Source organism: Carassius gibelio, chromosome A16 (assembly GCF_023724105.1).
Source record: "Carassius gibelio isolate Cgi1373 ecotype wild population from Czech Republic chromosome A16, carGib1.2-hapl.c, whole genome shotgun sequence".
Lineage (NCBI taxonomy): Eukaryota > Metazoa > Chordata > Actinopteri > Cypriniformes > Cyprinidae > Carassius > Carassius gibelio.
The window spans coordinates 20,035,445-20,053,242 of NC_068386.1; the positions used below are offsets into that span (position 1 = coordinate 20,035,445).

Genomic DNA, 17,798 nt, shown 5'->3' on the forward strand with positions numbered 1-17,798 from the left:
TTTTTGTAAAACTAATAAAATTCTTAAAGTTAAGTTTGCCAGAGCAATTTTTAAGAAGGTATAGAAGTTCTCAGAGTGCACTTTATATTTTTCAGATACCATAGATTAAAGTGTGATGACCTTTAAAGGGATAGTTCACCCGAGAAAAAAAAAAAACAATTAATAGAATTCTGTCATCATTTACTCATGTTGTTCCTGTATGACTGACTGATTCTGTGGAACACCAAAGAAGATATGCTAACTAAAACAAGTTCAACTTAATCTACAGCACAGATGGAATCACGTTTTCTTTAATGAAATCCAGATAGTTTCTTTCTGTGTGTGTGCTTGTGTGTATCTGTTTGCGTGTGTTGGCTCTAACACCAGAGTGTGTGCCTAAACATTCTAGACCATTCAAAGATACATCTAGAAACTGCATCATGTTTATTTAACTAATAAATAATAAATAATCAGCAGTCGTCTTTGTTAGCACTTCACTGCTTTGACAGTGAATTCTGCTGTGTTGTGGCCTTGGTTGACCAGGGCTGGGATTGATTGCTTTAACGTACAACTGACAGACATGGCAGTCCTAATGGCTTTGTATGACACTCTGTCAATTTGTTGATGACTGCTGAGCCCAGTACAGCAGAAAATCCTAGAAATGACTGAATGGAAGTGAGAGATCAGAGCAGACTGATTGCATTAATTCTTTATGCGCTAGGCCTAAATTAATTGTTGTATTTATTTGAAGAATGTCCTGAGAATCATGTGGTGTTTATTTATTTATTTATTTATTTATTTGCTTGTTTGCTTGGTTGTTGTTGTTTTTTTATGCAATTTTCAAAAAAGTTTAAATGTAATGACAAAAAAATTTAAGGTGAATTGTTATAACACAATAGTGTTCTAATCATTATTTTCAGGAACATTTATTTATTTATTTATTAAAGTTAAAAATGTTATATATTTAATTTTATATTATATATTTATAATATAAATTTGATAAATGTTATATTTTTGGCTGTTGTTTTTTTTATTTTTTTTTTATTTTTTTTGATCTGATCATAATAACTTTGATTTGGTTTGGTTTTCCAAATAACAATAAACTTTTTTTTTTTTTCTTTATCTGATTTGTGTTTGTTTTCTGATAAATAGTAATAAACGTTTATCCCTTTTATCAGCAATTTAAATTTAATTACTTCATTCTTAATTAATTGATGCTGATTGATTCTTTGAAATTTTTTTATACTATATTCTTCTTAGAAACTAATCTCCACCCAGTGACTGTTAGCTTTACATTTCTTACTTTCCCCTTCCTTTCCAGATCCGTCCTACCAGAGATGCTAGTGAATTGTTGACAGAGAGTTAACACACACCTGTCTCTCTGGGCGCTGTCCTATGGCTCATGGGGTTGACCTGTGAAAAGCAGTCAAGCTGGACACCGCCGCATCGCCCCCGACTGCCAGAGCCTCAGCCTCAGCCCTGCCCATCCCGCTCTCCCCCAGGAACCCTCATCCTCACTGCCAGCCCCTCTGGAACACACACACCACTGCTCCAGACCACCAGGAGGAGGAGTATGTAAGCGAGGCCACTGCCAATTATGCTTCCAGGAATTGCAGGGATGCAGAAACCATCACAGGTAAGAGTGTGCAAAGTCCAGCTGGACTGTGAAACTGCATGGGGTCATTGCTGTGGGTTGACATGGTTACCGTCATGGCATCAGTGGTTATATATTGGGTATATCATAGATCTGTGTCCATTACTGCAAACTTTGTTTTGTTTTTATTTGTTTGTTTGTTTTTCCTAATCAAAATGAAGTGTGAAAATTATTTCACATTTATCGAAAAATATTATTTTAGATGAATTAAGTCCTAATGTAAATTACTTAATGGGATAGTTCACCCAAAATTGAAAATGTTCATCATTTATTCACACTCAAGATCCAAATTTATATGAACACAAAACAATGGTAGCCACTGCTGGTAGTCATTGACTTCTATAGTGTGGAAATAAATACTATGGAAGTCAACGGCTACCAGCAGTTGTTTGGCGAGGGAAATAATATTTCAATATGATTTTTATTTTTTTGGCCCGTTTATGAAGTAAGACCATTTTTGATTAAATTGCCCCATGCTAATTATTCACACACACACACACACACACACACAAATGAAAAAAGTTCTGAAAACGTGAGAAATGGAAAAAAGTTTTGTACAAGCATATACATAACTTTTGAAAAAAGTGAGAAATGAAAAATGACTTCTTACTGAAGAGTAACCTGTTGCATCTAATAAGACGTTCTGAAAGACAAAGTCACTCCCCTCAGTTTTTCAGCATGATTATTGCTGTATGGACAGCCTACACACACACACCCAAACACACACAGCTCTATTATTTATAAATCTAGGTCTCTTCAAGAGTCATAAACTTTATTATCTGTGCTCCACGATTCTGAGCCAACACTGATCCCTGACCTGTGCTGTCGTTAGTCTCATGTTTCTTTAGCATCAGTGCTGGATTCTGTTTTGATCATCTTGATTATTATTATTATGTGACACATTCAACTGATCTGGGTCAGCAGTAAAAGACTACTAAATATTTTCTCTGACATAAACCCTTTTCTCCTTGGTCATACGTTTGGAAAGAGCTGACCCACTAACTCTCTCTCTCTCCCAGAGTCAGAGGTTTTCCACTTACAGTGCTGAAAATAGCTGTTGTCTGGCTGGAATTGTGGCTCTTTGTTCCAGTGTTGTAGAGGTGCTCAGGTATGGAGTTAGAAATGTGTCTTTATTACATGCGAGAAAATAAAAGATCTGAGAGAAAAAAAAAAAGTTTGAGAGAAAAAGTTATCACACTGATAGCAAAAAAACATTTCATGAGAGAAAAAAGAATATTTGAGAGAAAAAGTTTTCATGCCAATAGCAAAAAATAATAATATTTGAGACTAAAAAAAGTTTTGAGAGAAAGTATTTTCTCATAGAACATAAAAAAATATACATTTGAAATTTTAAAAATTATTTCTGAGAAAAAAAATCTCTCTCAAAATAGTTTGAAAAAAACTCTCAAATATATATTTTTTGCTATCAGTGTGAAAATATTTTCTCAAAAAAAAAAAAGTGTTTCTCGAAACGCTTTTCTTTGCTCTTGATGCAATTTCTTGCTCTCGTGTCAGGATTTTGCTTTCACTGTGAGAATTGTGTCATGGGCGGGGCCACGTTCCTATTGGCCAGTCGGGTGAGCATCGTCTTGTCTTGGGAGTCGAACTGAATCATTACACCATTGTTCGGTTCACCTGCATAGATGCCGCCTCTGCCTTATGGCTAGTTAAGTTGAGCACAGACACTCCAATGTTTGGGTAAGATGATGACACACAGCTGGCTGAGCAAGTTCAGTATCACTGAAGATTAAACATTAAAAAATAGCACTCATATTAATGAATGTGTATTATATTATTTGCTTGCTAATTGCTAGTAAAGCTAACCAGCCATCATGCTAGGTAAACTTGCAAACTCACCTGGTTTATACTATGTTTAAATCAAATGCCAAATTAATGTTTTGATTTAGATAGTTTCACGCCTTATTTAGTGAGTAGTGAGCAGTGATTGATATACCGTTTGAAAGTGTCCCACCTAGTTTTGTTTAAAATAGTCTTTGTATGGTTGTTGCACATGTTTAGCTACACTGCATGTATAGCTCGCAAACTCAGCTACACGGGGCTTATTCTAAATATTTTTTACCATCTAGCTGAGGTCTAGAGCTGACAAGGTAAATTGCAGGTCTAGGACTAACTCTTACATTAGCAACCCACAAATATGTTTGTGCCTGTACTGTCATGGTAATTATTTTTTCTTTTAAATCTTTCAAACGGTATGTCAATCACTGTCTAACGTTAGCTAGTTGTAGGGTTGCCACCTTCCATGCATACTAACGTTAGTTGAAAGTTGTGCGGGAGGTTGTAAGAACAAGCAGTTACTCTTCAGGTGCTTTGAGGCTAGCAAGTGCAAAGGTAGAAACTAGCTCACTACTCACTAAATAAGGCGTGAAATCTAAATCAAAACATTCATTTGGCATTTGATTTAAACATAGTATAAAACAGGTGAGTTTGCAAGTTTACCTAGCATGATGGCTGGTTAGCTTTACTAGCGATTAGCAAGCAAATAATATAATACACGTTCATTCATGAATGAGTGCTATTTTTTAATGTTTAATCTTCAGTGATACTGAACTTGCTCAGCCAGCTGTGTGTCATCATCTTACCCAAACATTGGAGTGTCTGTGCTCAACTTAACTAGCCATAAGGCAGAGGCGGCATCTATGCAGGTGAACCGAACAATGGTGTAATGATTCAGTTCGACTCCCAAGACAAGACGATGCTCACCCGACTGGCCAATAGGAACGTGGCCCCGCCCATGACACAATTCTCACAGTGAAAGCAAAATCCTGACACGAGAGCAAGAAATTGCATCAAGAGCAAAGAAAAGCGTTTCGAGAGAAACACCTTTTTTTTTTTAGAGAAAATATTTTCACACTGATAGCAAAACATATATATTTGAGAGTTTTTTTCAAAGTATTTTGAGAGAGATTTTTTTTCTCAGAAATAATTTTAAAAATTTCAAATGTATATTTTTTTATGTTCTATGAGAAAATACTTTCTCTCAAAACTTTTTTTAGTCTCGAATATTATTATTTTTTGCTATTGGCATGAAAACTTTTTCTCTCAAATATTCTTTTTTCTCTCATGAAATGTTTTTTTGCTATCAGTGTGATAACTTTTTCTCTGAAACTTTTTTTTTTTCTCTCAGATCTTTTATTTTCTCGCATGTAATAAAGAACCAAAACTCACTCCATACTCAGGTCAGGTGATTACAATGATGATATGATTACAGTGATGATATGCAGAATGTGGACGTTCATTTTGGTTATTTTTCCAAAACCGACAACTGACGCTCGCTAACCGATTATTAACCATTAACCGAAAATATTATTTTAAATTAGAATTGAATTAAATTAGAAAGGATAAGTGTCTGTGACCCTTTAAAAATACTAACATTTGTTTCCCGGGGATTCATTTTATATGTACAAAAAGCAACAAAGAACATAACATGAGGATTCACATGGTCTTCATTTCGCATCACGCACCTGCAGCGCTTCTGTGAGCAGAGAAAAACATAATAAAGCTAGGGTATATATAGTGAATAAATAGGCCTATACGAGAAATGAATTTTTCAGACGAAAAATGGTTTCGCAATTCCGCTTCATTTTTGTGCTGTGTGAAAGGACACAGACGGCAGAAAGCAGCATCCTATTTTTCTCTAGGCTTATTTTATGCACAAAGATTTGTTTTAATTGTGAATGTATACAAATAAAGGCAAACCATTTACAATTCTGATTATCTTTATGACTAAATGGAGAAGTTGCTTCCACTGTTAGGAAAAAAAAAGTGATTGCGTTGGCGCTGCATGCGTGCACAAAGTTGACAATCCCGCCGGTTGGTTACCATAATAAAATACAGTCATTCAAACATATGGAATAATAAAAAAAAACACAGCTCAGTTTAAATATGTAATAAAATCTGTTCTGTTAAGTGTTATCACCGTAACGCCATGATGTTATGCAAAACATTGAGTTTTACGTGGATATTGGAATGTGAGTGAAGTAGGCTATAATTTGATTTTGTGTTGAATGAGAGACCCAACGCTGGTTTCAGTTTCGTTTTAGCCTATATAAATTCGTTTTGGCTTGTCATTTATGTTGCTGTAACGTCTTATAGGCTATGTTTTAGTTCTTGTTCTTTTTTAAATAGGCTACTGTTAAATGAAAGGATTTGTTGTGGAGTGAGGTGAACTAAAATAGCATAGCTATGTTTACAGTGTTTATTATAATGTTTGTAAACATTTCGCATTGGCATTAGGCCAATTTCTGAATGAAATAAAATGCGCATAGCATAGCCTACGCATAGCATAGCCTATTTTAACAATACAACAAACATTTTTTAATATTTAGTAAATTACTGAAAATAAATAAATAACTTCGTATACTGTTTAGCTGATTGTATTAATCGGTCAAAATTCTTAATGGTTGGTTAACTGGTTAAAATTTACATCCCTGATGTAGACCGTTCTGACTCCGTGTTAGCTGTACTGTACCAAGCACTGAGCATTCTAGCCAATTGAGTGCATGAATGCAATGGCCAATCAGAGGTGTCATCATTCTCTGTTTTTCTTTTTGTTTTGTTTTTTAGCATGAGTTCTGCATGATTGTGAATCCTTTCATAATAACCAACAAGTATATTTTATAAAATTCTGTAAATAATTCCCTTTATATTTTGACAGATAAGAGATCATTATACTATAAAACATCCTGTATGTTTCAGAACTCAAAACTTTCTCGTTAGTCTAAAAACAGCTTAAATTGAAGCCTGTCTGCAAAAACAACAGGTTGTGGAATGTGCCACGTTATGACTTAATAGTGTAGCTAAACACCACCTCCACAGATCAACGCCTGCTTCTACATCACTGCCTGTTTAGCCCCATCCACCAATTTGTGCCTGCAGTAAATAAACAATGAGGGCGGCAAATCCAGGTCTACCCAGAAACTAAAAGATAAAGATGGATCTGAAGACAACAAGACGCTGTACAGTGGCAAATTGTGGGGGAAAAATGTCTGCATTTCCTTCCTTCTGATCCCAACATTGGGAAAGAGTGGTTTTACATTTATTTTTAATGAAGTTCCAATCCACGTCAGTAAGAACTTGGTCCTTTGTTTACTTCATTTTACTGCGGATTTGTTTACAAACAAGGCAAAATTCGACACAGGATTTTCAGAAAGATTGAAACAAAAAGATGATGCTGTGCTGACTATATTGGATCCGACAGTAATGTCGCAATACACAAGTGTGAGTAATTGTTTTTATTATATGGTCTCTATTGCTTTGTCTGGTATCACTGATCATTTGATATATAGTAAGTATTTATGCGTTTTTAACCTTAATCACAGCAGTGTCCATTTATGAAGGACATGGACTGTCAAACATAAACGACTGTTAATCATAGCAGTGGGCATTTACTTCCAAGTCTACAATCTGCCACGCCTATTCAAACAGAGCGTTTCATCATAAGTGGACCTCTGAGAACAGTACAAAATATAACAATGGAGCAAGTTCTTACTGATGCGGTCTGCAACTTTATTAAAAATAAAGTCATCCACTCTTTCCTAATGTTAAGATCTTGATAACATTAGAAATTGACATTTGAGAACAGTACAAAAGAAAAAAAGAAACAAATGCACAACCCCTTTAAATTAGGAATTGGATCCAAACGGGTGATAATTGATAACCAAAGCAATGGATGTGCACTTAACTGAGACTGCCCTGCTCTCGGTTACTGAAGCCATGCAACAGGCAAGAGCAGCTTCCAAATCCTCAGTACTCATCTTGCTGGATCTGTCTGGTGCTTTTGACACCGTTAATCACCAAATTCTACTGTCCACCCTCAGAAAGAAGGACATCTCTGGAACCACACTCCTGAGGTTTAAGTCCTGCCTCTCAGATAGATCCTTCAGGGTGTCTTGGAGGGGTGAAGTTCCTAAGTTACAACTTCTTGCTACTGGGGTTCCTCAAGGCTCAGTACCTGGACCACTTCTCTTCTCCATCTACATGACGTCATTAGAATCTGTCATTCAGAAGCATGGCTTTTCCTATCACTGCAATGCTGATGACACTCAGTTCTACTTCGCATTCCAACCAGATGACCTGATGGTAGCTGCTCGCAATTGCAGCCTGTTTGGGTGACATTTCTAGCTGGATGAATGACAATCACCTTCAGCTCAACCTTACTAAGACAGAACTGCTGGTGGCTCCAGCTAACCCATCGTTTCATCACAACTACTCTATACAGCAGGGTTAATCAACTATAACTCCTTCCAGGACAACCAGAAACCTAGGAGTTGTGATTGATCATCAGTTAAGCTTCACAGACAATATTGCTACAACGACCCGGTCCTGCAGATTTGCCGTATACAACATTAGGAAGATTAGACCCTTCCTGTCAGAGCAAGCCACACAACTTCCTGTCCAAGCTCTTGTTCTCTCTAGACTGGACTATTGTAATGCTCTCCTGGTGGGGCTTCCAGCATGTACTATTAAGCTTCTGCAACTGATCCAGAATGCAGCAACGAGGGTTGCCTTCAATGAGCCAAAAAAAGCTCACATTACTCCTTTCCTCATCAGGTTACACTGGCTACCAGTAGCCACTCGCATCAAATTCAAGGTACTGGTTGGCTACAAGAAGACCACTTGTGCAGCACCAATATACCTAAACTCACTAGTTCAAACTTATGCGCCCTCCAAAAGCTTGCGTTCTTCAAGTGAACGATGCCTTGTGGTGTCATCCCAAAGACGTTCAAAATCACTCTCATGGGCCTTATTCTGGACTGTGCTCAGCTGGTGGAATGACCTCCCAATCTCAATTCGAACAGCTTAATCTTTACTCATTTTCAAAAAAACATCTAAAGACTCTTCTTTTTTGCCAGCACATGACCAACTAAAACTAGCACTTACCTTTTCTTGTCTATCCTATATTAAAAAAAAAAGAAAAAAAAACTTGCTATGGTTTCTGTGCTAGACTAACTGAGACTTGTCATGGCACTTGTATACTGTTGTTGTTCTCTCTCTGATGACTAATGACTAAATGTAAATGTGACAAGAAATAAATCTGTTATATCAAAAAAGATCTGTGCATTAATTCTTGGAGTGTAAATGCAGATTAAAAGACCTGCCACTTCTTATTAATTCTTTGTCATGCTGTCTGGTCTCTGTTTCCCTGGGTGTCCACTAGTGGGCTCACTTCCCCTTAGGCACCTGACCGTAGGCACTACAATTCCCACTAGCCTTGTCCGTTCATCACAGTAATTGCACTCCTGCTAATTGCACCAGGTGCCTCAACTTATAAGTCATTAGCCTCCCTATATTAACCAGTCTTTTCCTGTTGTCTGCATGGAGTCATTTCCTTCCATTTACGTCCGTACCCAGTCCTCTCGTCTTCCGAGTTCCTCGTATTCCAAGTTCCCGTTCCTGTTCCTCTTCCTGTCCCTTCCTTTGTTTGTTTATTTGGATTGTTTTCTGGTTTTGACCCCGACTTGTTTTGATTACGATTTGGATTACCCCAGTAAAGAACATACTGGAGGAGTGAGTGGTCAATCCACGCCGCTGCACAAGATGGCCGCCAGTCCAGAGTCATGGCACAAGATGGCTGCTTGTCCAGTGCCTCTGCACAGAATGACAGCCACAGTTGACCCTCTAGTCAGGTTCCCGTTGACCCTCCAGAGTCGAGTCAGGTTCCCGTTGACCCTCCAGAGTCGAGTCAGGTTCCCGTTGACCCTCCAGAGTCGAGTCAGGTACCCGTGGACCCTCCAGAGTCGAGTCAGGTTCCCGTGGACCCTCCAGAGTCGAGTCAGGTACCCGTGGACACTCCAGAGTCAGGGTTAGTCACCATTGACCTTCCAGAGTCAGGGTTAGTCACCGTTGACCTTCCAGAGTCAGGGCTAGTCACCGTTGACCTTCCAGAGTCAGGGCTAGTCACCGTTGACCTTACAGAGTCAGAGCTAGTCACCGTTGACCTTCCAGAGTCAGGGCTAGTCACCGTTGACCTTCCAGAGTCATGGCTTGCCACCGTTGACACTCCGGAGTCAAGCCAAGTCACTGGTGAAATTCATGGATAAACTCCAGTCACCAGTATTCTTCATGAACAAAGTCAAGTCACCAGTGATCTTCATGGGCAAGGTCAAGTCACCGACCATCTTCATGGGCAAAGGCAAGTCACCAATAATCTTCATGAACAAATGCAAGTCACCAATGATCTTAATGAGCAGAGTCAAGTCAGCATTGATCTTAATGAGCAGAGTCAATTCAGCATTGATCTTCTTGAATCCAGTTTAAACACCACGGAAGAGAGACTACCAGAGTCTCTCCACGTCTCTGCTGAACTACCAGAGCCTCTCCACGTCTCTGCTGAACAACTAGAGCCTCTCCTCATCTCGGCTGAACTACCAGAGTCTCTCCTCACCTCTGCGGAACTTCCAGAGCCTCGTCACGTCTCAGCCGAACTCTGAGCGCTCAACTGATTGTGGCCACAGAGGCTACCCTTAACCTTAACTTCTTCATGTTCTCTGTTTCAGACAGATGTGGTGGTCTTCTGCGCCGTCCTGGTGGGCTTCTGTTGACCGCATGGAAGTGGTGGTCTTCTGCTCCACCCTGGTGGTTCCTGGACTTGTGTTTTGTTGTTGTTTTGTTTCTCTTCTGTCTGTTTCCATCTATGGACCTGGCCCTCCGTCCCTCCCCCTGATCCTCCGCCGGTCCACCTCCCTCCTGGGTTTCTTGTCTTTGTCTTTCTTTCTGTTTCCCTCTAAGGACCTGGCCCTCCGTCTCTCCCCCTGATCCTCCGCCAGTCCACCTCCCTCCTGGGCTCATTGTTTTTGTGTTTGCACTTCTTGTCTCTGTTTCCCAATTTTACCTGGTCCTCTTGTCTTTGTTTCCTCATTTTATCTAGTGCTCTTGTCTCTGTTTCCCCATTTTACCTGGCCCTCCGTTCCTTCCCCTGGTCCTCCACCGCTCCACCTCCCTCTTGGTTTCTTCTTGGGTTTGGGTGGAGCATCTGGTAGCTGCTCCGTGGAGGAGGGAGTAATGTCACGCTGTCTGGTCTCTGTTTCCCTTGGTGTCCACTAGTGGGCTCACTTCCCCTTAGGCACCTCACCGTAGGAACTACAATTCCCACTAGCCTTGTCCCTTCATCACAGTAATTGCACTCTGTAATAATAAAAACTTCCTAATCATCGGGATGAAGGAGGCGGGAACCGGCAGACAATCAAACATCATTTTAATAATTCAAAATAAACACAAAACAGTGCATCAGCCCCTCACAGATGACTGATGCGCACAAATAAAAACCAAACACAACTAAAAGCCCAGGCCTGGCCCTCTCTCGTCCTTCACTGTCGTCGCTCCAGTTTCATATCCTTCCATCTCCTATGTGGGACTCTGGCTTGTTTGGATTACGATTTGGATTACCCCAATAAAGAACATACTGCTATTGGATCTATCTTTCCCTGTGTTTCACTGGGTCACGATCGTCACATTCTTATTGTGTTTTTTTCCCCCTTCATTAGTAACTTTTCTCTTGACGATTTTTTAAAGCCAAGCTACATGCAATTTTAATATGTATTTATAATTATTTTGTCATTAATAATTAGCTGTTGTTGGATTATTTTTTTTCTAAATTAGTTAAAATTATCTTCCACAAATTTTTAATCTAAGGTTCTGTCATTAAACTCTAGATGAAGCAAGTCCACAGGTGCAAACTTAGGGGCTGTTCACAAATTGGTTTTGCACACTCAAGCTCGTTATTTTATATGAAGACGTGTGCCAGGGATAATGGAAGCGATGTGGTGCAATGCGCACGGTGTGCAACGCATTCATTTTTTCATAAAAAGTTAAAAAGGTGTCTGTGTTTGTGTGTGTGTGTGTGTGTGTGCGTGTGTGTGTGTTATACTGTGGATATATGGACAATAGCACAGCAGTGCATTTAAATAGGACTGCACATCCAACTGCTTTCATTCCATTCATTGGAGATAAATTTAACGTCATTGGCAAATGTAACAGAATTTTTGGCACCAGTTTTAAGCTGCCGTAGTCGTCTCCTGGAGCCCTTGACAAAGAGGCTCTCATAAATTTTCTCTGCTCGTTTTTTAAGGGTTTGTAGCTGTGTAACCCTACTATAATTATGTGTGATGAGAATTTAGATGCAAGATGACTGTTTTTGGTCACTTCCTTAGTTAGAGTATAGAAAGGCAGGGTGGGAAAGAGACCTCGGATCAGTTCTAATTTGTTTTGGGTTGTACCCTGTCTTATTGTTAATAGCTGATCCCACAGTTCAGTCATGCACTGTGAAATCACCTTAATATTCTAGAAGAATGAAGCATTTAATGTAACTGTATGATGGACATTATATTTTGAAGTTGAAAAATATATCAGTACCAAATGGGTTATATTATTATTTATATATTATTTGATGATGATGGAAAAAAAAAACTATATATATATATATATATATATATATATATATATATATATATATATATATATATATATATATATATATATATATATATATATATATGTAGGAAGATATCTTTATTTAGACAATTGTTTAAAGGGGGGGGGGGGGTGAAATGCTATTTCATGCATACTGAGTTCATGCATTTGCCAGTATGCTCCTATGACATGAAAATAAATATCAGCTTATCAATATGAATTATAAAATGCATTCTTAATGTAGACTTGACATTCGAGTTTCATTTTGTACATTAAATGAGTTGGGACTGGTTCGTTGGTTTTAAGTTGAGTACTTGAGCAGTAATCACTAACTCTGATTTAATCCATTCAAGGTTTACCTGAGATTTCCTCTGCTGTTATCGCAAACTGTCAGTTGACTGAATTTGCATAGTGGAAATACTAGGCTGCCATTTTTTCCTGCTCCTGACAAATAGTCTTTAATGAAACAGTGAGAGGCTTCCTAAGCTTTACCTTCTAAAAAGTATATATACCATTTGCCAAGACTTTAGATTTTGAACTTGTTTTGTTGTTACTATTGTAATCATAATTAGATTTTTACATTTTCAGATAAAAATTATACCACTAAATTAAATACTTTTTGTGGATCCGCTGGAACACTGTTTTTAAAGGGATAGTTCACCTAAAAATGAAAATTTTATATTCATCTGCTTACCCCCAGGGCATCCAAGATGTATGTGACTTTGTTACTTCGGTAGAACACAAACTGAGATTTATAAAACAAACCGTTGAAGTCTGTCAGTCATATAATGGATGTGAATGAGAATCGTGGCTAAAACATAGACAAAACCAAATTAAACCCTGCGGCATGTGATGAAACATTGATGTGTAAAGACACAAAATGATCGGTCTGTGCAAGAAACTAAACAGGATTTGTTTTACCTCTGATGCTCTGATTCTTTCTTTCTTTCTTTTTTATATATACATACTTCATAAGGTAAGTAATAATGTCTTCAGCTAGACTGATAATTCATTGCTTAGAGGAAATGTGGGAGTTTGGTGTGGTTTGGATTTTGTGACCAGCCCTTCCTCAACTGAAGGGCACGGCAGACGGTGAGTGAGTGAGATAATTGGCCCACCCCCACCCCACAGCATTGTGTTTTCAAAGTTTTGCTTTCATATGTGATAAAATATGTTGGTTAGAGTGTTGGAATGTTACAGACTCATTAGCTTATGTAAATCTTTAGGTCATCTGACCTAGTTTTCTTTAAACTGACCAGACACGACACCATCTAGTGGATGTCCAGAGATAATGGTGATGGCTGATGCATTGCATTTTCACACATTTTTTTTGCAGCAGTTCTTAAACACTGAGCACTGTAACTATTTTTGTTTGCTTTTAGTAACTGTGTGAAATACAGCAGGCAGACATGTCTGAAGAGCAGGTTAGCATTTGATCTCTCAGCTGGCTTTCATTTTTGAACTTTGACAAATATTAATTAATTAGTTCATATTGAAGTATTAAAGTTCAAATTGAGTTTAAATAGTTACATGGTTTGTGTTTGTGTGGTTCAGACAATTTGCTAAGGTCTTACACATAAAATGGAGCTTACTTTATAGTAAATCTAACTTTTGAGCTCTAATATTTTAAAACAATATACTTGATGTGCTGTTGAATATCAGACTTTCAGAAATATGCTCTGACAATTTCTCAAACATTACATCATCAAAAATCAACACACAGTGTTTTAGAATGTGAATGTTAAGTGTGTGGCTTGTGTAACATGATGTTGAGACATTTAAGGAACCTGTCAAGCAGTCTGTACGTTGATGTAGTAACACCATCATTATTGTTGCGATGGAAAACTTCACATGTCAGACACCAGTAATTCTGCTCCTGACCACATTTTTATGCTCCTTTAGTTTGTTTACTTCTCTTAACTACTTTAGGCTTTGACTTGGTCCACTGTTGTCCTCAGAAACAGGTCTGGTCTGGGTCAAGTCATTCAAGGTCAAGTTTGTGTTTGAGGATTAATACAGTTGTATAGTCAACTTTAGTTTTGATGCAGTCACTGAGGTCAAACTGTCTGTTCTGACTTGCAGGAAAGATTATAATTCCCAAAACAGTAATATTGTTTGACTGCCGTTGTCATAGTAATGAACCACTGTTTGTGTGGTTAGTCAAGGCTGTGCTTTAATGGGAAGCACAATACTGGTAATTTTTTTTTTTTTTTTGCCTTAATTTACATATAAGAAAGTGGGGGGAATTGGATTGAGGTATGACCCAGGACAAATTTGTACATTGTTCTCTCTGTACTAACAGCTCATTCCTGTGCCCCGACTCAGTAACTTGCAATCTTATTGGCAAATCTTCCAAAAGTATTTGAGATTTACAGTGAGATGGCATTACACTTCATTTCAGCAGCTGTCGACTGCCATCTGATTGGCTCTTTCCCAAAGATTCCCATTTATCTCCTCATGGCAGTCATCTGTGCATGTGTTCTGATGCACGTTGGCGTTTCCCACATGTCTTCTCATGTTCTTACTGCTGAGTCATGAAAGCCTTTTGTGTCCTCAAATAAATAGGGAACGCATTAGGAAAATAACCATACACTTTCAACTCTACTAGACTTGATATTATACAAACTATTGTAGACTCTATTGAAAGTCCTGTTTTGACTTCGTTCATCTACTGAAATTTTTAATTGCTGTCATTACTTAGTGTTTAATAGGTGTGTAGTTTTGTCAGGTGGTGTTCTCTATCAGGTAACTTTTCTTAATTTTTTGCCTACTGCTTACCATCTGTTAACTGTGTCACATGCAAAGCTAAAGCGCTTTTGAAATTACTCTTGATAAGAGTGTCAACTAAAAACTGTACCTTGACTGTATCTGTATCTAGATTATTGTCTGTTGTGTGTGAATGTTTGTGTGTTTTCAGCTGTTCACGAGTTGTCTGCAGCTTGTGGCCAAAAGTTTAACCCTGCTCTGAACTTCAGTTCCAACTAAAGTACCAGCCACTGACATTAAACCACCTTGACATTCTCTGTTTGACTTGTGCTACAGAGAAAGAGGGAGAGAAGTTCTAGTCGGGAAAGTAATTGCTGTGAGACTTTGCCACAGTTCATCTGCAAAAAAAAAAAAAAAGTTTTTCTTTTTTTTTTGTTTAATCACATTTACATATTATATTTGTAAATTACATTTATATGAGAAATATAAAATGTAAAGTTAAATATACTTTACATTTTACATGAATACATATGCTATTGATTCCCATACCTGTATACTGATGCTTCTGTTATATGCATAACTATTGGAGTAAAGTGTTATTATTATTATTATTATTATTATTATTATTATATTTTCAGTTTTGTTAAAAATGTCTTAAAATTATATTATATTTGTATATACTATTTACAATTTGTTTAATAATAATAATTATCATAATAATATGAATAACTTTATGTGTACTGCAGATTACCCTCTGTGCTTCAGGGTTAAGGCCAAGTTCAATTTCATTAGGTTCCTTATAGAAATATTTAAATATTCATTGTTTAAATATTTGTGTTAATTAATGGCATATTATTTGAGTATTTTATAATAATCATAATACATTTGTTTATTATTATTATTAGTGTAATGTATACTCAGTTTATTTTAGATTTTAGGATTGAATTGGATTTTGAATTCTGTTTCCAGACTTTTTGACCTAAATGTATTATTTATATTTATATATATATATATATATATATATATATATATATATATATATATATATATATATATATATATTGCATCTAAAATACTGTGTAGATTCAAGCATGTACCATTTTTGAGATATTTATGTTGCTTCTCTTCCTTTCCTTCGTATGCTCACTGACATGCTAAACAGCTGTTAAACTACTAGATTTATCTCTGAGCCAGTTCCCCTGAGGCTGTCTAACTTCCTGCCTAACACACGCCCCCTAAAACCCCTGAACTGCAGCCCGTTTTGCATGAAGTACTGTAAGTCACATATGTTTTTTAATAAAAATATAAAACTGATCCAGGGTCAGGGGGACAGGAACAATGAGCACTGAAGCCGACTGGCCTGAGAGAATTTCAGTCTATGTTTAGTGAGGGGCCATGTGATTGATGTCATCAGCATGCCAGACATGGCTGGGATGTGTCCGCGTTTGCTCACTGCCTCCTCCCTCGTCTTTTCACTCTCCCTCTCTTTCTCCCATAACCACTCGTTCTCTCGACGCCTTGTCTGATCCTGAAGAAGAAGAAAATGTAAGTTTGGGAGAGTGAACAGAGAGCCCGTGGCTGCAGCACCATGAGTGAGTACTGCTGTTCTTCACTCTCACTGGACTTTTGCTCACTATCAGACTTTTTTTATCGCCGGTGTCCAACCGTAGGCAGAGATTTTGTGAAGATGACCTTCTGTGCTTCAGGGTTAAGGCTAAGTTTTTGTCTTTAGGGTTCATGTAACTGAGTTTGTAAGTTGGCAGATTGTGTTTTTTTTTTTTATGCCTTCATGTTATAGTTCATGATTTATGGTTAATTTATTTTAGATTAGAAAGTTTCAGTCTTTTTCTTAGAGATTCGTTGTGTATGTTTCCCCCCAGACAGATGTTTGTAGTTTTTATTTTATTTTCATTTTAACATCTTGCCATCATGCACACATAAAGTAGGATTCCAAATCTAAATTAAAAACATAAAAAAAGACAAATTGGCTAAGAACTATGTGGGTTTTGGGTAAAAATAAAACAAGCATTTGAAGCATTGTCTATGTTGCCTACTTGGTACAGAATGTGAGATTTTCATGCTTCCATTGGAACGCAAAATGCTCTTTGGGTCATTCTCAAATCATGATGAGCTGCGTTTTTACACAAGCTTAATATGCATACAGCTTTTTTGGATATACTATATATACAATTATGTTATCATTAGGTTTGACCCAAATTTTTACACAATCTTGCTACATGCAACTTTAGTACAAGCCAGTTTCATAACACTGTTCTTGGTGTATGTATGTATGAATACATGTAACATATATACTGTATATGTTACATGTATATGTGTGTGTAAAATTATACTGAGATAATTTTGATAGTATATTTATTCCAATAAAATTGATCATTTGAAAATTGGGCCCCACTGTACATACATCTAGGTACCTGGTTTAGGTATTATTGTCTACTTCAAACTGTAGAAATTCTAAATGAGAATATAGTACAATATGCCTAGGTCTGTTACTTTCAGTAAACTGGTGTATTTCATCGGGTGTCTGTAATAGAACTTTTGCTGGTGTTCTGGATGGAACAGAGTCTTTAATGGTGAAGGAGAATGGAAGGGCAGCATGATTTTGTCTCTAGTGTTGTATAATACAAGCCTGAAATAATCACTCACACATGCAGTTGCCTTCCAGAGCAGATGGACAGTTTGACACGGTATTTCAACACATTGCTGTCCCCTAGGTTTAGGGTCAGGTTTAGGATTGGGGGATAGAATATACAGTTTTTACAGCATAAACATCATGACTATGGAAAATCCCCATAAAACATGAAAACCCAGTGTGTGTGTGTGTGTGTGTGTGTGTGTGTGTGTGTGTGTGTGTGTGTGTGTTGCTGTGAATTTTTTTGCACTACAACTCATTTCAAGTCCTATGCAGGTTTTGTTTGGCCTGCTCTGAGATTTTGATCCAGTTGGCTCAAGTCAACAAAGAGTGCTTTTTGGTCAGATTTCAACTAACCGAAACCTTCACCCCATAGCTATT

The 17,798-nt window shown here is 37.5% G+C and overlaps 1 protein-coding gene across 3 annotated transcripts in view; it reads left to right on the plus strand.

Annotated features, from left to right (window-relative positions):
* Positions 1-1,414: 1,414 nt before the first annotated feature.
* LOC128030970 (trafficking kinesin-binding protein 1-like) overlaps positions 1,415-17,798 on the plus strand; it is a 48,889-nt gene continuing 32,505 nt past the window's right edge. For 2 of the 3 annotated variants that reach the window (XM_052619069.1, XM_052619075.1), the window contains exon 1: positions 16,192-16,359. In XM_052619069.1, the coding sequence (XP_052475029.1) occupies positions 16,356-16,359 (4 nt within the window). In that variant the 5' untranslated portion in view covers positions 16,192-16,355. Of the gene's footprint in view, positions 1,616-16,191; positions 16,360-17,798 lie in introns of those variants that run through there. The other variant, XM_052619074.1, reaches the window with a different exon arrangement.